Source organism: Python bivittatus, unplaced genomic scaffold, assembly GCF_059951505.1.
Source record: "Python bivittatus isolate LINGU-HERP-01145 unplaced genomic scaffold, Pbiv_v1 ctg000220_np1212, whole genome shotgun sequence".
Classification (NCBI taxonomy): Eukaryota; Metazoa; Chordata; class Lepidosauria; order Squamata; family Pythonidae; genus Python; species Python bivittatus.
The window spans coordinates 3,363,895-3,387,330 of NW_028277048.1; the positions used below are offsets into that span (position 1 = coordinate 3,363,895).

Below are 23,436 nucleotides of genomic sequence, written 5' to 3' on the forward strand. Positions count from 1 at the left end.
AGGGTTTTCTGTTTACATTAGTGAGAAATTATCAGCGAAAACAATGCTAGAGAATGGCTTTGCTTTTGTCTCCGGAAAGTTTTACCCCTGCTTTTAATGGGACTTTTCTCCCTATAGAACCAACCCCATGATTATTATTTTAATCAATACACAATAGCCCATAGCAGCTTCCCCTAACCTTGTGCTGAAACTGGGATGGGCCACAATTGCCTTACAGGCTATGCTGGTCTGGGATTGCAGGATGAGAGATGCAGCACATCTGGAGGGCATCAAGTTGAGGAAGGCGAGATCAGAAGGTCTTGGAAATTTCCAAAGCAATGTTTTCTAGGACCAACAACCCAAAGTTCCTCCTCTCCCCTGACATGCAATCTGGATGTTGCCACTATTTCCTTGTATCCATGAATTCTCAAAGGAGTTTTTAAAGATTGGATAGAGGAATCATTGCTTGAATAAAAAAGCTCCATTTAGTTTCCACACAATGTTTCCATCTACAAAATGTCTGGTGAACTCTGAGGGGAACAGTGTCCTCCACAGCTGCGTTCCTGCTTGAAATATGAATCAAGCAAACAAGTTTTCAGTTTTCAAACACGCAAACAGAAAATCCTTACAATTGGCACACCACTTGAATGTTAATCTAAAATATTAATGGAGAATCAGAACTCACATTTTCAAGTTGCTTGAAGGAATTTTCTAGCTGCTGCTGAGCCCTTCGGCCTTCTTGTAGATACTAGAGAGAGAAGAGGAATTTAAGAAAAAAAATCATTATAAAAAGTTCCTGAACTCCAACAGACTGTCTCCTCCCAGATCATTTGATGACAATATTACTTCCAAAGAGTAAAATCTTCAGCAACCCCAGAAATCAACTTCAAAGAGCATTGCAGCATCCAATGGCTTTGTGGCTTCTTTAGATCAAAGCTGGCTTTGGCTATAACAAAATCTATTTTTCATGTAAATATTATATCCCCAAGACTATCTATAGCTACAATCCCCAAAGAGAAAAATGGGGGGAAGGGAAATATTTAAGGAATGCCTGAGCTTGAAACACCTGATGTGACTGGGGGGAACCTGCTCTGATACTATAGTAAGAATATCTATAATTCATGCATTCTTCCAGATCTAAGATCTAATAACACTGAGATGCAGATACATATAAGCTACTCTTTAAATTAATGTTAAAAATCAATATTTAAATACTGCATTAACGAAATAAATGAACAGTAAATGGTGAACGTTGCTTTTAAAACATTTTCCTAGCCACCCAAACTCTCAGTGATCTAAAGGCAATTTTACCAAGGGAGTTTGGCAAACAAGATCACTTCCATTTATGACAAGGAACCAGAAGTCCTATCAGTTCAGAAAAGAACCCCCATCATTTTCTGGGAAGTCCCTAGAATCATTCCTCCTTATTTTACAGTAATAATGAGTGTGTTGCTATAATTCCAGAACAGAAGCATCAACTAATCTAAACACACCAGAGGAAAAAATAGATTTTTACAGTGGTGCACTGCAAAAATCATTCTGAGAGCAAAATCACATGACAACTTATGCCAGTATTTTTCAACCTTGGGAACTTTAAGATGTGTGGACTTCAACTCCCAGAATTCTGGGAGTTGAAATCCACACATTTTAAAGTTCCCAAGGATGAGAAACACTGACTCATGACATTTGGAAATCTGTAGTTGGAACTCCTGTGCCTTTAAAATAAATAGGTGCAGTTTCCCTTCAAACAGCTGGCCCCCTCCATGCCACCAGGCAAGCAATTTTTGAAACTTCCATACATTAGAAAGCACTTTTCCAACCAGTGGCTGCAGGCCAAAATAAAAACTGTTCTAAAATTTTCCTGGAACTTCACTGTTTTGAGGAGGGGACCATAAAGGATGTGATACATAATGAAGATTGGTGAAAAAATCATGGTTCATTTTAGGGCAATAAATCAGACTTTGAAGCCATGTTTTTTTGCACCCTACCAAAGCTTCTTAATAGTGGTGCAAGACAAGAACAGTAAAAAAGAGAGGAAAAACCAACCAGAAATTGGTCAAATGGCATCTTTACTTTTCTGAAAAAGTGACTCTGGCAAATCAATGTTTAATGCAATATGCAAGCATAGTAAATATGTAGAAAAACAAACTCCAGTAGTCAAAAGGAGCAATAGCCATCAACGACAGGGAAGCAGCACAGAAGGCCTCCACAGATGCAAGACCTCCAAACAAAGTGAAAGTCAGTTTTTACAGGCACCATATTCTCAGTGAATCATCAACAATAAAGATGCTGAGGAGATCAAAATATGCAACCCCCAAACCAAGGGCAAAAGGTATCAAAACCTGATGTTTGTCCCCTCCCTTACTAGTTGAACTACCACTCTGGATGTCTTGCTGCCACAGTTCACTTCCCAACCATTTTACCAATTTCCTCTCCTGCTTCAGCTCCTGCGAGTCCTTGGAAAGCTCCACACAGATCCGGGTTAGAAGGTTCTCTGCTATGACCTCCCGTTGTCCTGCAAAGTCATTCAGCTCCTTCACCACCTGAAGGAAAGCCTGGTACTGACAAAACCTACACAGAAGAGACAAGTGAGTAATTGAACCTGAATCGTAACAAAAGACACCCTCCTCCTCCTCCTGAAAACAAGAGCGAGCTTCCAGGACCACAGTTCAGTGGAAATGTCAGCTCAATATAGGCATTGGTGATAAGAACAAGCACTAGTACTGCAGCCAGGACAACTCTAATATCCCTAGAATTTGGGGTTAGTTTAGTAAAGAGACAACTTGGGAGGGAGAACATGTAAGATTTCTAAAGCTTGGAAATGAAGAGAAAGAAGCGGGTAGGATTTGTTTTCCCCCTTCACCAGTAAATGATTCCTTCTCAATGAAATGGACTGGTCTGTCTGAAAGGGACTGCTAACAAAAATAGATACATGTATGCGTGGAATACCCTGCAAAAAAGATGTGGTCTTTTAGCTGGCCACCAGCTTAGATGACTCGAGAGGGAATTAAAGCCATTTACTGAAGACCCACCACAAACTGCTCTTAGCCGTGATGGTTACATCTCTTCAGAAAAAGGGTGCCACAGAATACTAGCTGCCGGGTAGCAGGACTATTTTCGGACTAATTTTATTTCCTCATTCTCTGTTAGAAACAGAACACAATGTTGTTTTGCCATTCTTACACTCATAAATGTATTGACCTCCCACAAAGATAATAATTGCATATAAAATAGCTTCCCTCTCTTTTGCAGTCTGGTCTTTTAAAGTATTGATCGTGGCCATTCTATTTATGATTATGGGTTTTATACAAAAAAACCCCCACATCCGTGGATACATTTTTTCAGACATGGGGTCCACATCTGTTTTGTCTTGGAAGAGCCTGTTACAGTCTGTACCCAATTTATTAGGATAATGAAGATTTGACACAGGATTTTAATTTTTATGCATAACCATGTATTGTATCCTTCTTGGATGCACTTTTAGAATTATGTAAGAACTATGTTCTAGGTATTTCTTTTTCTTCACTTTTTTTACTTATATTAGCTATCAGAACATGGGCATACAAACTAAGTATAATGAAAGTGGATGGGATCTATTCCTAAAAAACCAGCCACCAGTGACAATTTTGCATAGCAAGATCAATAATTAAAACATGCACACAGAGAGAGATAAATCACTTCCTGGAGCCAGAAACCCATTTCCTGGGTACGTGGACTACGTGGCTGAGCCACAGTCTGGAAAGCTCCAGTGACACTGAACCAATGCTAAATCTCACTGAATGACTGGAATGGTTAGTCCCACAGGTCCTCCTTCATATTCATAAACCTCAGAATCAAGTGTGTAAGTCACATGGTTTATGTCGCAATGTATGCTTCATCATCTGTCTCCCTGCTGATGCTCATACTAGTTCTGCAAAGTGGATGCAAGTTTGGATCACGTGTGCTGCTGCTTCATAAGCATTCCTTTGAAGACTGCTGTTCTAAACAACTTGCAAAGTCATCTCGCCCAGGTTTTGCTAAGCCAAATTTTAAAAACAGTTGACCTAAATTTCTGTAGGCAAGATTTGTCTGCCTCAAATATGGACAGCACTGAGAGGGAATCTCTCAGGCTTCACTGCAGCTAAATGCCTATGAAGCCCTGCTTACTTTGTGTCTGGATCTTCTCGGGCAGTCCTCTTGGGAAGGTGCTTTTTCACAAGATTTCTGCAAATGAGAGAACATGCATAACATACAATATTGGCCTGAAATGGAATAAAGAGTGAGTTCATACCTACCTACTCGAAGACCTACACTTTAAAAAGGTATATATTCAGACATTATTAGGCTTCATTATTAGGCTTTTAAGCAGCTTCAGACTGTTGGGTTTTATTAGATGGAAATGTTAATATGCTAGCCTGGATAAAGTTATTCTTATTTAATAGGACCTTTCCTACTTTCTCTACATTTCTCCTTTCTCACATCACATATGAGATAGCCAGCCTACTTGGCTGCAGAGATTTCCAGATACCTATTCCTTTTGTTTCAGCAGAAAATATCAGCAACAACTTTTTCAGCCCCACTATACATGGCTTGGACCTTCAGAGATCAATGAAGGAGTCAACCAACAAATGCATCAAAACCTCAAAGAAGAGTTATCCATGTGGCTGATGAAGAGTAGAGGTTATTGCATAGGTTTGCTTTGTAGAGCTCAGCAAAGATAATTTATAGTTGAAGTTCTCAAAAGAAAAGGCAGCCACTCAAACTATCTTTATAATAATACCCTGTAAGGCATCATGGATATGATACTTTTCCTGTTTCCAGTGCTTCTTCGTGCATGCTATCTTTTAATCCTTCTAACAGTGCAGGAACGTATTATTGGAAATTCACAAGTGGAAGGAGATTGACGGCAGCCAGAAGGAAATCTTTCTTCAGGTACATTTCTTAACGTATAGAATTTGTTCTCACAAAATGCAGTGGCCCTGATCTACATCACTGTGGAAGGGAATTAAATCATTCACAGAAATTACAGACATTGACTTTGATGATTAGGTACCATCCCCAGGTTTCAGAGACAGTAGATGACTCTAAATATCAACTGCAGAGTGTAGGAACAAGAAATATCGTCTTGGCTCAGGGAAGCCCATAAAGAGGCCTCTTACTTGGCCAATATGGTACAAAAGCAGAAGAGGACGCTGGACTAGACAGGCTTTGATCTGTTACAGCAAGGTTTGTCTATTTGTATAGGCAAGGTTCACAGACAGTGACTTCCCCATTTACATCTCAGGTTTTAGCCACGTTCCAAAACAGTTGCTTCCACTGTATAAACAGATGCAGAATGTTTGTTCTCATCACTGGAGGAAAGTGCAGAGTATCATTATGGAAAAATAGCATTTTACAAATAACAGAGTTCACTGTGGGGAAGTGTAGACAGCAAAACTAGGAGAGCATTACTACCTCTATTCTTGCAGGAATCCAGAGAGGATGGTACCAGACCATCAATTTGAAAACTAAATTCTAATGAATCCTTTCAGATACCAACTGAGCACCAAGAATATGCTGCAACCAAAGAAAAAGATCTAAGCAACATGAGCCACAATGTTTTTATAGTTGCAGAAAACACAGGGCAGATTAATACTGCTTGCTTTCCAGAGACCTGGGGCATAGTTCTTTTATCAGCTTGATGGGATAAAGGTGGTCCAGGAGCACTGAGATGAAAAAAATGGACTTTGTGCCTTTCTACTCTTTGCTGTTCTATGACTCAGGAAAGGAGAAAAGATTTTAAGGAGTGGGATCCAGGCCAAAAAAAACAAAACACCCCTCTTGTTTTCTGCTGAATAGGGGAGATTTGGTGGGTGAGAGACAAAAAGATATATAGGTTAACCAGTTATGGAGTGAAACCAAACCATCCCACCTACTATCTTCAGTTTTCGATGGGCAAAACTAGATGTAAGATTTTGGCCCCCATCAACCAGATGCAATCCAAGATAATTCCAGGCATTATTGGGAGTGAGGGAATGAGGCTACTTTTGTACTGCTGCCGCCCAAGCCAAGTTTCTCAGAGACTTAGGATTGAGTTGCCTTGAAATCAAATGCAGTGGGGGTAAGCAGAGGGATGGAAGTCATGGCTAAGGAATCCACTAGTCAGCCAGATGTTTCAAACCTTTCTGGGCCTTCCAGGGACTTTATCAGCATTTGGATCAGGTTCAGGGACACTTGGAACCCCGGCCTGAGAAGGAGCCAGTTTTAGGAACTGGGGGAAAAGAAAGAGCAGTGTTTCTGCCTTGAACCACAGAGAAGGCTGTTTTGGAACAGTTAGAACAGTAAAGCAAAGTACCAGGGTCAGGAGCCTAAATTAGTGGAGAGGGAGAACTTTCTGCAGAGCTGTACAGAGGATAGATTAAACTTCCCATCCTGGTCCCCTCTACATGGGTTGGACTACAACTCCCATCATGCCTGCTTGCACCCAACAATGACAAGCTAAATACCAGGATGCTCATAAGTGACGTTGGATGGAAACAACTCTTTCCTGTTTGTGCCCAGGATCTAATAACCAGAGATATACTGCTTCGAAGCACAGAGTTTCTACCAAGCCTCAGATGACAGAAGGCAGATACAAGCAGCTATGATTGCTCTTAAGCTACTTATTGGGGTAGCAAATTCCATAATTGTCCATAGTGTAGAGTATTTTATTCTTTTCTATATAACAACCCCCCTCCCCGTCCTTTTTCCATCCACTGAATTAATAAACCACAGTGACATGTCTAGATACTTCAGGGAAGAGTCTAGGGTTTCGATTCTTGGGCTGAGCAGCCTCAGCAATGGCTTTTCCCCAGAGCTGAGCTACACCACTTCTCGGGTTCTTTCCCACCCCTAAAACCTGAATCCAAGCATCTGTCTGGCCCACTGGCACTCCCACCCCCTGCATACCTACCTCAGCTGCTTTGCGTATGCCTGCTCAATTTCTGTCCGCTCTTTCACAAATTTGACGTATCTGTCCATCAGGTCCAGGCCCCACTGGGTGTGGCGCTCAATCGTGTCAAATTGATCCTGAAGGGGAAGAGGGGAGAGTGTGACCCAACGCAGCTGAAAACCCACAGACTCCTCCTGTGACCCAAACAGACTGAGCCACAAAGGCCTGGCTGAGGTGACAAAAAAGGATTACAGGCAGGGACTTGCTGGAAGAATTCTATGCACGTAGCAAACTAGGAGATGGGGAAAAGCAACCACCAAACCTGCAAATCTCTGCCACAGTTTGAAACAGTACATCCAAAACACCCAGGCTTTATTCAAAGGCTTGGCTCAAGAATGTGTAATGTTTTTCAGGTCAAGAGTTGCCCTCAGCCTCTGAGTGACAAGCCAGGGACTGCAGCCCTTAAAGTAGTCAGGTCCAGAAAAAACAACCACCAAACTTCAATACATGTATAATGATTTCTTCCAGTGGTATTTAATCATTTTCTTCTGTCCCATAAAAATGACAAGCTGGTGGAAACTTCTGCAGTCCTAGCCAGACCTTTATCATCTTGCAGTCTGGCTGTGGAAACTAGTCCCTAATTAATACAAGATAAAACCCACTGGCAGCTCCATCCAGCCTAATGCAAAGAATGAAGCAGAGCAAGTAGAAAGCTTCTTCCTATCCTCAGTTGTTCCTAGCCCTGGCTGGCAGGAAATAGGGGGAAGGCGGTCATCCTACTCATCACGCAACTCACATCAGCACAATTCAAGCTGATACTGCAAATTCTTCATGGTCTTTCACGCTACTAAACATCTTAGCAAGGGCTTATGGTTTTTGCATCTTAACTTTTTATACTGAATAGCATTTAAGAAACAGTACATTGCATTCCTATATCCTCCCTTCCCCAATGACATGAGCCAGGAATCAGAGTAAGTTTTACAACTCACAAGAACGTGGCTGGCAGACATTAAAGTCCAGCCTTTTTGTACCCACTCTAGTACACTTCATCTCCTCAAATTTTGCAAATCACAGATAGCAATCTTTGTGCCAGCATCAATATGACAGAATTAATATCTCAAGAGAGTTCTGGTTTATATATTTTAGCAAGTTCAAATCAGACAGTATCAAGTCTTTAACATGCCTATCTGATAAACAGTAACGAGGTCACTTCTTAATTTAGTTGGAGGAATACTGGACACAGCACTACTCAGCTAGAACTGATATATAGAAGGAATATTATCTCTGAAGCAGTATGAAGAGGAAATATTCCTTCTTCACTTTTTTTTTTTTAAACTAACTACTTCCTAACATGAGAGTGCTAAATGTAAGATGACAGGAACATTGTAGATTTATCAACAGGTGATGAATCCAATTAAAACTGTGAAAATAATTGGACCAGGACTCTTTAAACTGATGATGATTATATGCCATCAAGCCAGTGTTAATCTTAGCAACCATACAGACAAGTTTTCTCCAGGATGATCTGTCCTCAACCTGGTCCTTCAAGTCTTTCAACACACATTGTAACACTGATGGAATCCATCCACCTTGCTGATCATCATCTTGTTCTCCTTTCCATGTGGTCTTTTAAAAATGGAAAATCATATAGGAGAAAGCCATAAATATGAGTTCCAGGCTTCCCAACTACAGTAAGTAGGTTCATAAGAAGAAACAAAGATATATTGCAAAATGCTTATGATCTGCAAATGTGTTAAAAGAACTGACACGATCTAATATGCAAACCAGAAGTAGATTAAGTACTCTGAATTCAGCCAATACATGAAAACCTTGAACCAGAATGGCTATTTCTACAAGAACAATTACCAACTTAGTTATACTGTATCCAAAACGTTTTCCCTCTATAAGTAATTTCTCCCTGAGTAAGTACACTAGCATTTCCATAAAAACTTCTATCACAACAGCAAGCTGCTACTTACATCTTCAGAATGAAGGATACTCATTATACAGTTAGAAACATCAATATCCTATTAGGTGGTTGCATTGTTAGCAGTATTCATATCAAAAACATTTGGGAACATATTAAGCTGCCCATAGAGAATTAAACTATAGCATCATCACTCATAAGATCTAGGGAGAGGCACTTCCCAACTCTATGACACATCTTCTAACCAGAGATAATCAATGCAAATATTTAGGCAGAGTCACTCCATAATTCTCTAGGAATGTTTGAATATGATTTTTAAACATTTTTATTTATTCATTTATTAAATTTCTCCCCACCCATTTCCCCCCAATGGGGGACTCTGGGCAGTTTATACAAAACATTAAAACATATAAATACATAAAACATAAAAATTTAAAAACATTTAAAAACATTACTAAAAAAGAGAAAGAGAATCCAAGAAGACGAAGGATCTGTTGTTTAGCCTTATTTGATAGGCGCAGTTGTCATAGCTATAGGAAATTTAAATTTATATTTTCTATATAAACTAATACTCAGGCATTCAAACTGAAAAGCATGGGAAGAGTGTAAACATAAATTCTATCCTGCCCCTTCCATCGTATTTCATCACATTTTTCATTTCATAAGCCACCTCAATCATGCAAGGATCTCTAAGTGAAAATCTTGGTGGGAAGATCTAAAATGAAGGTGCAGCTGTCCTCCTTCCATTGGTTACTTTTTCACATCCAAAAGCAATGCAGGAAGGGTGTGAACAGAGAGGGCAGGGGCACAGAGGGTCATCCCCTCCCCCTGTCTTTTCTCCACATTTTGAGATCCCATCAGCTGAAGAGGGACAGGACCAATTCCTCCTTTTGCATTATTTTCAGCCCAGCATGAAACCCATAGCAATTCCAGAGCAAACCTGCAAGCGATGTCCACGTGAGAGGTAGCCCAAATGCTTCGAGGCACTTGCAATGGGTAGTTTTTACAGCTGAAGAATGCCAAGTCACTGGGGGGAAAGCATACTTTTAATTCCTAGTGCCGATGCTCCCCTTCCACTTAGGGAACAACCTTGCACCAACGCTGGTGGAGTAAACATAGTCCTGAAGCAGACACTTGGGTTGAAGGGTAATGTTTTTTTCTCAGCTCTGGAGTCCAGCAAAGTCAGTTGGCAAACCTTTTACTTCCTCTTTTTGGCACCCTATTTTAAGACACCTACTTGCAGCTGGACTATGTTTAAGGAAGTTTTCTTCCCCCCAGCAAGGAGGACCAACAATTTTCCCTTCCATCCTGCATGCATAAAACAAACCACTGTTCGAAAATCTCTTTGAAAATAATGATACCTTGTGTTCTGATATTTAAAATTAATTACTTTGCAATATATCTAATAACTACAGCATCATGAGTGAGCAGCCCAGACCCTGCATTTAGACCCCAGACCCTTTTTGGTGGCCCAAGTTTCACTGAACAATAGCAGCAAAATTTCTTCCCTTCTTTCAAATGTTTGATATAAACCACACATAGCAAACATTTTTCTTGAAGCTGAGAGACAGTCTATGCACAAGCTCTACCCAGGGCAGCCACTGGGTAAAAAGGAAACTGCCTCCTTCTTCCCTCAATAATATGTCCAGTACTGTGTCATCAATGCCTTACTGGCTTCCTCTAGAGCAGTGTTTCTCAACCTTAGCAACTTTAAGATGAAGTCCCAGAATTCCCCAGCTAGCATGGCTGGCTGGGGAATTCTGGGAGTTGAAGTCCACTCATCTCAAAGTTGCCAAGGTTGAGAAACACTGTTCTAGACAACGATAGGTAGGGGTGTGTGTGCGTCTGTGTGTCTCAAAGCTATGTAACAGCTCTGTGACAACACTTCCCTTGGCTGCCATCTAATGCTTTTTTTTTTTTTTGGTAATGGAAAGATCCCTTTGGGAGGAAAATCAGCATTTCACCTCTATCATTGTTACCAGAACAATGTTTCAGAAGAGACATAAGAAGCAAAGAAATATTGCAGCCAACAAGTGGAAAAATCTTAGCAGTGGCCAAAATGAATTGTTTTAGCTCCATGCCGTTTCACTGAATCATTTCATCATTTAGCCTTCCCATAATCTGGCAATTTCCTGATGAGTCAGGCTACAACTTCCATCCCTCTGCAACCAGTATTGCAATTAGCCATGCTGGCTAGGAAAAATGGGAGTGTAATCCAAAGAATTTGAAAAACACAACAGCAGAGACTGACTTAGGTCTTGGCTGCATCTATAACGCAAACGCAAAACAAATCCCAAACTAATAGCAGATTTAAATAATGGAATTCATTATAAAAAAGACTTTTAAAACATAGCTTAGCTTAAAAAGATGAACTATACCATTTGCTGTATACAAGTAATCGAGGGAAATTCACCAGGGAACAAGCAATATGTTAACAGTTCCTAATAATTTCTCAATGACATCTATCAACATACAGTAAAGGTCTAGACCATTATATCTTCACCAATTTTTCATTGAAACATTCACACAAGGCTGTGATGTGATTTGCCACCATATAAGGGCTTTCCTTCAAAAAGCGGACCGTTTTGAAGGACAACAGACACACCTTGTTTAATCCTCTAGCTTCCCCAATCTGGTGTTCTCCAAATGTGTAGGACCACAGCAGCTGGGATTCAAGGGAACTAAAAGTTCAGTGCATCTGAAAGCACTCAGCTGGGAAATCTACATGCAAAATACACTGGCAGGGCTACAATTAGGTCATCCTGATTATTATTATGCATATCATTTTAAAAGGTTGGAAGAAGAAAACAACAGGCTCTGTCAGAGGTAATTCTTCTAATGGATGACCTTGGACTCATCACCTCAAGTGGGAGAATTCCAACTGACACCACTAACTAGAGATAAGGAAAGATTTTCATCTTCCCTAGTATGTGCTTCCTAATAATGCAAATTAACTATCAATAAACTGAGCAACATTTAAGAAAATGATTCTCCTGATAGTCCTTTTTTTGTCTTCCCTTTGATGTATTCAGTTCTTAAGAAAATGATCAGCTGCTGCACTCTTGAAAACTGAGAGCTGATGAAACGACCAGTATCATTAGATTTTTACAATCTTTAGTCTCTCAGCAGTAATTAAAAGCCATACAAGTTTTTTGTGCAACTACCAGTCCTGAGACCTGAATTTTTTTTTCAAAAACTTATGTGCAGATATCTGCTAAATGCAGGAAAGAGCCATGGTCTTTACATTTCCTTCAAGAGATAGGTCACAGGGTTTTAGTAATGTGGTAGATTTTATCTGCAGTCAGACACCATCTAGTAAATCAATTTCAGAGAGAATCCTCTGATCACTGCCAATTCACTGTAAAGGATTGTTTTAGCCAAAAGGAATTTTGTAACATGAATTCCAATGTAGATTTAAGGCATAATTCCAAGATCATCAGATGACTCAGTTTAATTGTCAAAACACCAAGGAACAAGTTTTGGACATACTTTTTTCCATGTCAGATTTTACACATTCATTTTCCAATAATGTTGAAGATTTAACATCATCCTCCACCACCACCATTTCACTTTGATGCAGAGCTCTGAATGTGGAGGATTTGCCTATCATTCAGAAACAGAGGAAGAGAAGGTAGCAATGGGAAGAAAATGGTAAATTCTCTGAACTCTGCAGTGCAAATTATTCAATGGTGAAGACTTTAAAATTTAAAGGTGGAAAGCAGAAACTCAGAGAATTTGGGTAAGTTTTCTGCTGATGTTCATGCAAAAATGGTGAAGCTGCTGGATATATAGCAGGGTATTTGAAGTAGAAATGAAATGAGAAAAGGCTAAATACCAATAATCTGAGGCTACAGTCCTAAACATACTTGCTGTCTAGGAAGCCCAATAAACACAGGCATATTTTTAGGCAAGAATATCTGAGATGTGCTAAAATCACTGCAATGTACTTTAAAACTCACCTGTTGATCATTAATGGACAGATTTTGAATTCATTGATTAGAACACAGAAAATTGGATGCAGGTTTCTTTCTTAGTAAAGAACAAGCTCATTTTGAAATCTTTCTCTGTGTTATCTTATAAATCCCCCTCATAAATCCCACCCATAACACTCACACAATTTGCACATACAAGATCAACTGTGAAATGACCTAGTAGCTAGCTCCTGAAATCAGCTGAAGGTATATAGTGCAATTTTTATATTCTATACATGGAGGACACAGCAGCTCAACAATTCTTTATTAATATACAATGCAGGGATAAAGGAAGAAGGGAAAGGAGGACAAGACTGACCTCAAGATTTGTAATTGCTTTTTAAATGGTACTACTTTTAGACCTCTATCCAAATACTAGCAATAAGAATATGTCAGTGAAACTGTCAACACCTCCCTAAATACATCTTCAGAATTCAGGAATAGACTGCACTTTCCCTTCCATATTTTACATCTAAAAATAAAGTGAATGGGGCTGTGAATTATGCTTATGGGCAATCAGGCCCAGCCAAACTCTCTGTCACTACTGCTCCAATGCAAATCAGAATTTTACTGAATAGCAAGACATTCATCTTTCAATTTTTCTTTTGTTAGATCAAGCACAGACCACCTACATCCTATATCCTAGTCAGAATAAATTCTCCAAATATTGCCCTAAAACAAGGAACAAAAATCATATATATATATGAATGAGAAAAATCATTGCAAGAGGATATAATCTAATTTCCCAAAAATAAAGTAAATTTTGACCCACTTGATCATTTTCAGACATCAAGGTAGAAGTGCCAATATACTTAGAACACAAACCTCTATGATCCCCTTTTATGAAATCCAGATCTCAGGTTTAAAAAATCTGATATAAAGCTATAGCTTAGACAGAATCAATACCTGGCTTTTAAGGTATTGTTTTCCCCAAGCCACTCAAAATGTATTGCCAGCTTCTTAGCCCTTTCAGCCTCCTGGAAATTGTCCAGCAAAATCTGGAACCACAGCTGAGGGGATGCTATCTTGCCCACAGTCCTGGACATCAAAGTTAAGGGGAGACTCTAAGATCCTTACAAGGCAATAGCCTTCAAAACGCTGAGATGGAGATATTGAAAAACTTGCAATGCGAATTGGAGATTTTGTATGAATGCAGCTTATATTTTAAGAAGGAAACACTTCTATTTCTCGTGGCTGTGGAGTCATAGCTAAAATCTAAAGGCTTATAGAGAGAAGTGTGAATTTTAGTTCATGCAGAGTGAGTGGGTTTGTTTGTATGAGTGAGATGTGCCTCAAAACAGTAATTACTGCATTTTAAAGCAACCAGTTTGTCTAATGAGAAGTACTGTTTCACCCACTCATAGCCTTGGCTCATACACTCAAATTACCCTCAAATGGAGTGGCTCTACTGAAACAGCCATGTTTGGAGAGAACAAATAATGTTTAAACTAGGCATAGCACTCATTTCATTTTATCTTTTTCTATTGGTTTCTGCTTTCTTAGGAAAAAAATCACGAGAGCAGGGATTCCTAAAAGAGGAAGATGTTCCACATCTGTCTCGGTTGCTCCTTCTCCCACATGGCTTCAGTTACTGACCAAGAAAGACAGAATCCCAACTCTATGGACCAAGGAATCTGTTTTGGAAGCTTGTGGGAAGTGGGGTGAGGGAAAGGATCCAAAGAAACATCTCAAATGTCCTGTGAGCAACCTGGAGACAGCAGACTTCCCAAAAGGCTTAGAGCCAAGGAGAAACAACATCCAATAAACATCCGATTCTTGAACTAATGAGAAAAATATTTACTTCTGTGCAGTTCACTCGTCAGTAATTCAGTACTGAATGTGAGTAGAACTTCTTGATTCTAAGTCTCTCTTAGAGCACCTTCAAGTTTTAAGCAAAAAGGCATTTGAAGACAAACGGGGGAAGAGTTAAGCTGTTTGGGATTTTATTTTCAGAGTTCTCTTCTGCAGACAAGAGAAAGGGCTTTTAGCTACCTCTTGAGAAAGCCACATAAAAACTCCATTCCCAACCTGGAGCTTTCTAAGTGTGAAGGACAACAACTCCCATAATGGCAGGGATTATGGGAACTGCATTCTCACTTATTAGAAGGGCAACAAGTGAGAGAAGGTTGATGTACATATTAGACAAGCAGAGATCTTCCTAAACTCACTGCATTACCTATTTGTAAGCCATATTTTCCCAAATACTTGAGAAATGCTGCCACAATCTGTTGTGTTAGTAGTGAAACAAACAAGCAACCCATTACTCGATGGGGATCCCAGCACTGTACAAGACAGTAGTTGGAAAAGAAGGACACAGCTGCAGTTGTTGGTCTGTTTGCCCTGCCCAGATATAAAGCAGAGATGAATGGACCTACATTTCACATAGCTGAGAACAGCTGAACTTCACTGACTTCTCCACCCTTGCTGACTTCAGGCACTCTTTCCTAGGAACTCAATGCTATCAGCATCACCAATGTGTAACTAGGAATCTTCATCCAGATGCAGTTCACCACACTCCCAAACACTGCTGAGACACATCTACACCCACCCTTCTACAGGGTGGGCAGCAATCTTCCAAGGACAAGGAAGCCAAGGCTTTGACTGACTTGGGGACTCGCTGGGGAACATGACAGATGCTCTTTGGGGTTATGAAATGAAAACCAGATGGAGGCTTGTCAGAGGGTTTTTGGGCCATCTCTCTGGCAAGGCTCTCAAAACACAGAATCCTATCACTATTGCACAACAGAAGAAAAAAAAAAAGCACATGTAGCTTCCAGGCACAGCAGTTCTACAGGAGACACTGCAAATAAATCAGCATGAAAACCCTTTCTATGCTGAGCTATTTTCACATCTGCAGTGGAACTGCCTCATCCAATAATTATCCAGAGGAAGAAAGGTTTGAAAACCAACACTTGCAAATGTGTCCTCTACTCTTTTTTAAGAGTATCTGCTATTTGCCTTCCTAAGTAATCCAAAGAACTGAAATTCACTGCAAAGAGCCATATAAGTAAGAAAAACTATTGCAGGAACTTCTCACACTGGTAGATGGCCAAGACCAAGTTACCAAAAGGTCCTGAGGATACCAAGTTGGTGACTCTTTTCCAACATGGCAAAATGAGGAACCTGTTGCCTTCCAAATGCTGTTGGACTAGAATTCCATCATTCCTAACTACTGGCTGATGGGAACTGAGTCCAAAAATATCTGAAAAGACTTAGGGTTCTTATCTTTGCTCCACTCCACTTTAAATCTCTGACCACACAGATTCATGGCTTCAACACAGATAAGCCTTTTTAAAATTCTCCATTCCCACTGATTCACATACAAAGTTATTTTTGCAAATGTTGCCTGAGGATTCATAAGACCTCAAGATTTTGTCACTATCCTGACAGGATTTTAAAATTCTCCTCATGAAGCAGAATGGTTTACCCTGAATCAAGTACAAGAAATTTCTGGAAGATTTGCCAGTAAGTTAATTCCTCATAAAAGAAATATGAAGCAACAAATAGGTCAGAACATCAAACAATAATTCCTCCATAATGGATAAATAGGAGATAGGAAAGAGAAAAGTGCATTTGTTTAGTCTACCAGCAAAGTTATGGCAGGATAGAGATTTTTTTTACTACAAAGTTCCCCATTTTAGCTCTTAGCTACAGCTCTTATCAGGATGTATTATGAGAGTCCATCAGATCCATTCTCCAGCTTATATTTGTAAAGAGGGAAAGATCTGAAGGCGGGCAGAGTGTGCCAAGATGCACTGTTGAAAATAGCAAGGCAGGGATGTGAGCCAGCTAGGCGCCTGGTGGCTTCTGTTCACTGGAGGGCATCAGAGTTGTAAGCTGACAGCACAGAATGATCCTTTGAAATATAAAAGCTAAAAAAAAAAAAAAGACTGAAGAACAAACTGTTGCTTCCAAGGATCGGGACATCTGGCAGGAAGGATGCCCAGTTGGCTGTCGATTATGGAGCTCTTGGCCGAGAATGAATCTTGAACTGGGATCCTCCCAGAGCTGAGATCCTAAGGGGGGATTACAAAAGGAAATACCAATCTTCCCACTCACAGCAATGTTGGGAGGGGAAACAACTTGGAGAATGTTTACACAGAATAAATCCTATTGCAGAGACCTGGTAAACAGAACGCAGCATGCCACAGGGCTTATTTGGGAGATGGACAGAGACAGCACAGAGAGGAAGAACACTGGACCCAAGCAGGCAAGTACTGCCTCCAAATGTTCAAGCCACACAAATTCAGTCTACACTTCAGGATACCTGGGGGAAGGCTTCTCCAAATGGGTGCCCTCTGGATGTGCCAGGACTACTCCTCCTAGAATTCCCAGCCAGGATGCCTCATGGTTCTAGTTCTTTTCTTGATCCTTCTAGAAGGTATCAGATTGGATAAGTCTGCTGAGTAAAAGAAACGCACCCAGAGAACATCATAAAGCTCTCTGTATGGGCATCCAAGACACCAGTCTAGATCAGTTCTCTACAGAAACCTTTCCAGATGCACTGCTCCATGTTTTTACTAGAGATGCTGGGAAACATGCACTCAGTCTTTAAGCACTGGGTCTAGCACAGGACTGGAGAGAGCATCGTTATTAAAACACATGCCAGTTCTGGTTCAAATACTGACCTAAGCAAACCAGTATTCCCTCAGCCTCCCACCTGCAAGGGAATAATTACTAGGGCTGTTGAAAGGCTTGCTCTAATAACGCATATGAAGGACAATGAATACTTGAACGTATCCCACCGGTTCCTGTGAAGCAACAGAAGCAACACTAAAAAAGAATGGGCCACAACTGGACACAACCTGGCCAGTATCAAAAACAAAGTAATACAGATAGTGGCAATCCTTGCCCACTGCTTCACAACTGAAACAAAAGCAAACCATCAGACTTTGACGGCACCAGGCAAGTTCAGCTATGTGATCTCAAGCATCCCTGGAGATCCAGTGTCAAACTAGACTGCAGAATTAGGTTAAACTCTCTCTTCCCCATCTATACAATTTACTTGGCAGCATTACACACTCCAAATGTCCACAGTCTCAGAATCAATGGATGAAATACAATGCACTTTTCCAACCTCCAACATATCTCCTAAGCAAAATTTTACATTGGAATTTGGAATACAAAATGGAAACTTTTCACTTTCCATTTTTAATTAAATTATTTCATAAAACAGTATTTTTTCATAAAACCCAGTAAACAGAAACAGTACAAATTAAGTAGAATAGTTTTAAACTTAAAGTTACTATTTTTAGGTGAACATCTCTAGGAATCATGCATTCATGTATCATGAACAAAAATGTGTAACTCTTTGAACAAGCTAAAATTAGTACATTAGCAGTTGTCAGTGCCTTCTATTTACCTTATTTAAACAAGGAAGCATGTGATAAAATATTTACAAGCACTCAAATACTACACTATCTAGCACACATTAAATGCACTTACATTGATGTTGGGGTTTTGAAAAAAATCTGAAATTCCTGCAGAGAAGGTTGGGGAGAAAATCTAATCAGCTCTGCAACATCAATTTATTTGCTTCACAGAGAAAAAATATACACAAACCATATACATGGTTTCAATTGGGAAACCATATATCCACGTTTGTATATGGAGGTTTAACATGTCATCCCTCAAAATTACAGAAATTCAATCATGGACCTCTTCCCCCTCCAATGCAGAATGCTATCCTAGCCATTTTACCCCCTTGATTACCCTACTTAATTGATTTAACTGCAGCTAAGGCCATTCATTACCTAGGGCAAGTTAAAGTCAAAGGAATTCTAGGACTTCATCAATCAGCTTGGTTGATTGATAACACCAGCTTCACAACTGCATGAGCCAAGAGCAGGCATTTTAAATCCCAGATGCCAAATCTGCAGAATCCCTCTGCCCCAAAGTCTCACATTTTGAGCATGATTAACAATAGTATTCATTAGAGATGCAAAAGAGTTTTTTTGCTACGTCCAATTAAAAGGTCTCTCTAACTATAGCATTCCTGTCCTGACTGGGCCAGCGAGGTTTTCTCTCAAGAGCTTATAAAAGAACATGGTTCCTGTTTGCTCCCAACAACTCTTACTAGAAGTTAGCCCAGCTCTAAATAGGGAGAAGACTTACCATATTCTACTTAGAGGCTCACGAGTAAGCCTCTCAAGCTTTTCCTTTACTCTTTAATTGCATTGATACATCAAACTGAACCCTGCTTTACAAGTTACAAATGTGGAAGTCCCACAGTATGTTAACCTGAAACAAGCAAAACGACTCTGACTTAGTGCACTGAACCAGGCTATTATGTAAACAGCTAGTTGGATGGACTGGAACTAGCACTCAGTGCTGGTCTGACCACACAAAGGCTACAAGTGGTAACCTGGGAAAATACTAAAGTGTTTGTGATCCATCTTCTGTGGGACGATGAGTGTGAGACAGCAATTCTTAGATCCAGCACTATGTCTTGAGTTTGTGCCAATTTTGCATACTGAATATCAGTTCCTGGAGTGCTATATTATGGAAACAAGAAAAAGATATGTCTTCAACATGTACCCTGTTATAGGAAAAGAACCTTGAGCTTATATATTAGGTCAGTATAATACTACTCTACCAAAATCGTAAGTACAGTTTCTAACTGGATCCAAGTTATTCAATCAATTGCTCTTGACCGAACAGCAGGAAATAAAATCTGCAGCCAAACATAAACATCCCTTGCCTCCTTATTTGCAGAGGGAAAACAGAAAAGCACTACAAAAGGGCCTCCTTTAATTGCTGTAGTCACAAGAAGATTTTAGGAAAGTGTTAATTTCTGACTTAGACCCCACAGAGATAATTAAGTATGATTCCCCCTCCATTGTCCTGAGTTGCAGTAAGAGCAGTTAGTTGATTAGTACATGCTGAAAGGAGTGCCTGGCAAAGAATTAAGATCAGCAATACCACCTCCAAGCCAGAATAGCTTTTGGCTTACAAAAACAGCCTACCTAAAATAGACACTGACCTAGAAATTGAAATACTATCCAAGCCGCTGTTGGACACCTTCCTACAGCCTACCTAGTGTTCATGCCCTGTTTTAACAATCTCCAGAAATCTTTGCAAGTCTTTTGCAAAGTTCCTGCAGCTTTTATCTTCTCCTTGCATGCTGTTAACGTTATTGCCCGTTCCACATGTGGCAAATGAATTTTACACATGGCTACGAGTGGTGTCCTACCAAAGGAGGAAAAGGAGGAGGAAAGAGAGAAAACAAGTGAACAAAGAGAGGGGGGTGCTTCCAGATACCCCCCAGCATTAATAAATCACTTAGGTGGAAAGAAAGTGGCAACATTATTCTTCTGGGTATTTTCATCCTCACATCCCATTGTGATTCCATCCACAGCAGTGGTTGTATCACTGCTTGTCTTTTTAAACGAGAGGAGGGGGAGGGATGTGGGCATGGGATGTGACCTGTTGACCAGCTCAGAACTCCACGATTCAATATTTGTTTTTTTGTTTATTTATTTATTAAATTTGTATGCTGCCCATCTCCCCCAACGGGTGGCTCTGGGCAGCTCACAATTAAAACATATACAGTACTCGCAGCATGTGCTGTTTTCAATCACTCCATTTAAAAAAAAAAACTTTAGTGTTTATTAACACTAAAACACCTTTCTAGTTATCTCTTTCCATCTCTATTAAAATATGAAATGATGCTAATATGAAATAGTGTTATACCACAATATTCATGTAATGCAATCTACAATATACAACACATCTCTAATATATATACACATACTTAGGGGTGAGGATGTAGCAAAAACGGACTTTTTCAAGTCAGCACCAATTTTAAAATGACTTAGTGGTATACCTGTACAATGCTGTCCTACTTTTCTTCTACCATTATAGGTGTACAACATCAGGAAATGTGGGGTTTTTACACCACCTATTGCATATAGCACTTAGCAGTATTTCACTATTTGAAGATTGATTACAAAAATGGGGGAATAAAATAAATGGGCATAAAAATAGCTTCCTTGGCAAAAGATAACAGGATTCAGTCTGGGCCGAGCAATATCAGCACCTGTCATCGCTCATTTTAAACGAGCAAAGGAAAGATGTAGCTCTGCAGACTGCATTACTTTTCTGACAATTTGGAAAAAAACCCTGATGTTTTCCCATTTAAAAAAGAAAACACAGATGGAAGCAGCACTAAGGAAACAGAGGGCAAATTGAAGACAACGTTGCAAGCAATTCCGTTGTAAGAGAATGAGCCCCTGATGACCCTACAGTAAGTTTTCATCTGGAAGCAACCAGAAAAAGGGAGACCGGCGTGACAGCAAGCACGGGCAGCTCATAAACCAACCATGGAACTCTCAAAAGCTCACCTCAACTAGCCTTCTCTCACATATTTCTCTTCCATCCATAATCCAGGGATGAAATGGACCTATCTCAAAGGATTATGGTAATTCAGATAGTTACTTGAAATACTTCGAATTCACAGAAAAGCAGAGCATAGAATGATGAAGCTCATGGTCCAACAACGTGTGAAGGCAACTGATTACAGAAGCGGCTACAGAAAAAATGTCAGGTGCTCCAGAGTTGCACAGCAATGGGGTAGACAAGGAGAGAAGGGGTCTACAGAACGAATGAAAATATGGCATCTAATGCAGGCAATTTGATATCATTGTTTAACTAATCAATAAATATAATGCAGGAGTTGTTGAAAGGAACATATGAACCTCATATAGCTCCTAGGAAGCATCTGGAAAAATAAGACCTCTGGAGATTGCTAAGGATTCTGGGTTGGAATATTAGTACTACTGTACTCTGGGAAGTCCCTCGTTCCTGCAGGTCTCACTGATGGCTCTCACTCTCATTCATACTGCTCATTCTTCTTATAGGCAATATTCACAACTTCCTTGTTCACAATCTTGAAAGACAGAAAGCATGCCATGGTTCAGGTATCTATTAGATTTATATCCTGCCTTTTAGAACAGGAGCTCAAGATAGTATACACAGTACTACTTCCTATTTTTCCCCAAACAAGAAACAACAACATAGCAACAACAAACCTGTGAGATAGGTTGGAGTGAGAGACAGTGACTGGCCCAAAGAGATCTGATGGCTGAGGAACACCCTCCACTCCTAGTCCAACACCTTAACTACTACACACACTGGTTCTTCAGAAGAACGTATTCATATTTTGCACAAGAAAAAAAAGTATGTTAACCCAATATAGAAAAGAGTTAACATGGTCTTTTGTGCTTGTTCTGAGTGGCAATTCAAAACCCCTTACTAAAAAGCAAACAGGAAGGACAGCTCTTTCTGGCAAAATACATAACATGTTGGTGGGCCTCAATTATGCAGATAGGCCAGGCTGTTGGCCTTACAAGTTCACTGCAGTTAAGTCAGACTTAAATATTTACAAAAAGCCTTCTTCTGGAGCCACAGAAGAAAATACCGGCAATCTGTGAGTTTTATGTCAATGGGATGGTTCTAACAGCAGCTGGGATGGGGAGGGAAGGGAACCTCATTCTTCCAGTAAGAAGCATCTTCAAAACCACAATGTGACCCACATCTGATTTGTTTGGCTTGCACTATATTCAGGGTCAGACATGCATTTTCCCCCTCCTGTTTCTTTGAAGTGCAGGATGTGAAGAATATGGTCAGCCAGTTTTTTCCTGCTAAGAGAAGAATGATTTGACAACACTCACAATGAAGGTGGCAGATACCTGCCTAGCTGCACAGAAAGAAGGAAAGATGGGAGATTATTCTACTTAGGCCCTATTCAAGCTCTAGTGCTGAGCATCTGGTAACCATTCCTGGTTCCATAACAGGAGCAAAATACATTCTGTGTCTTAATACTTACTTCTAAAAAGGTGTATGTTGCCTGCTTGCTAGATTCTATTATTAGCCCAAGGAATCATTGGCAGAGTCTGCCTAAAACATTCTCCTTGCTGTGAAGGGCAAGAGATACCCCGCCCCCCCATCCCACCTTAGAGAAGGCAATGAGATCGAGCCTTATTTCAACACTAATGGGCAGACAGTGTCACTTATCATACAGGACGACGTGACAGGGTAAAGGCCGGGCTATGAGGCAACTAACCTTTCCTTTATTCATCTCTCGCTGTCACTGACCCTGTCCCCAATGCAGCAACTGCTGTCTGCAATGCCCACCATGCTATTGAAAAGTTGTAGGTCTTGCCAGCAAAATAATCTCTGGGCTGTCCCAGTTCAGGCTACAGCTGAACACTCTTCTGTATAACCAACAAAAACTTGCACAGACATCTCTTCTCAACATGCCGCTTTTTTTAGCAATCTGGCAAACTGTATTCTCATAACCAAAAATAGGTTTTCAGAGAAATTGTTTTAAGACACACATGCTGATTTGATAGCTTCCTGGTCACCTCTGTACTATGGGTGCATCCACTGTAATGTTGGCATGTGTGAATTGAGCTGTAATAAGTCTTGGCCTCCTACACTTTGCTTCTTTTAAGAAACCCCCACTTTCATTTTTTTTTTTTATTACTGCACCTTTAGTGGTTCAACACAATCTGACAAACCTTGTTTAATCATAACTGTGACTATTTCAAATAATGGTTTACAAAGCTGGCTTGTTGCAAGTTAACCAGGTAAGATTAGCTACAGTTTCTGGGTTCAGATGCAATGCTAAACAGTGCTTATTTAGAAGAGACGCAAACGCTTCCAATCTG

General features: G+C 40.1%; 1 protein-coding gene across 5 annotated transcripts in view; it reads right to left on the reverse strand.

Moving 5' to 3' along the window:
* TRIP10 (thyroid hormone receptor interactor 10) overlaps positions 1-23,436 on the reverse strand; it is a 60,400-nt gene that overhangs the window by 21,962 nt on the left and 15,002 nt on the right. For 3 of the 5 annotated variants that reach the window (XM_088137667.1, XM_088137668.1, XM_088137669.1), the window contains exons 2-6: positions 18,212-18,246; positions 6,890-7,005; positions 4,126-4,182; positions 2,403-2,550; positions 665-727 (exon numbers count right to left, since the gene is read on the reverse strand). In XM_088137667.1, the coding sequence (XP_087993793.1) occupies positions 665-727; positions 2,403-2,550; positions 4,126-4,182; positions 6,890-7,005; positions 18,212-18,246 (419 nt within the window). The remainder of the gene's footprint in view (positions 1-664; positions 728-2,402; positions 2,551-4,125; positions 4,183-6,889; positions 7,006-18,211; positions 18,247-23,436) is intronic. The other 2 variants (XM_007433531.3, XM_025170068.2) reach the window with 1 other exon arrangement.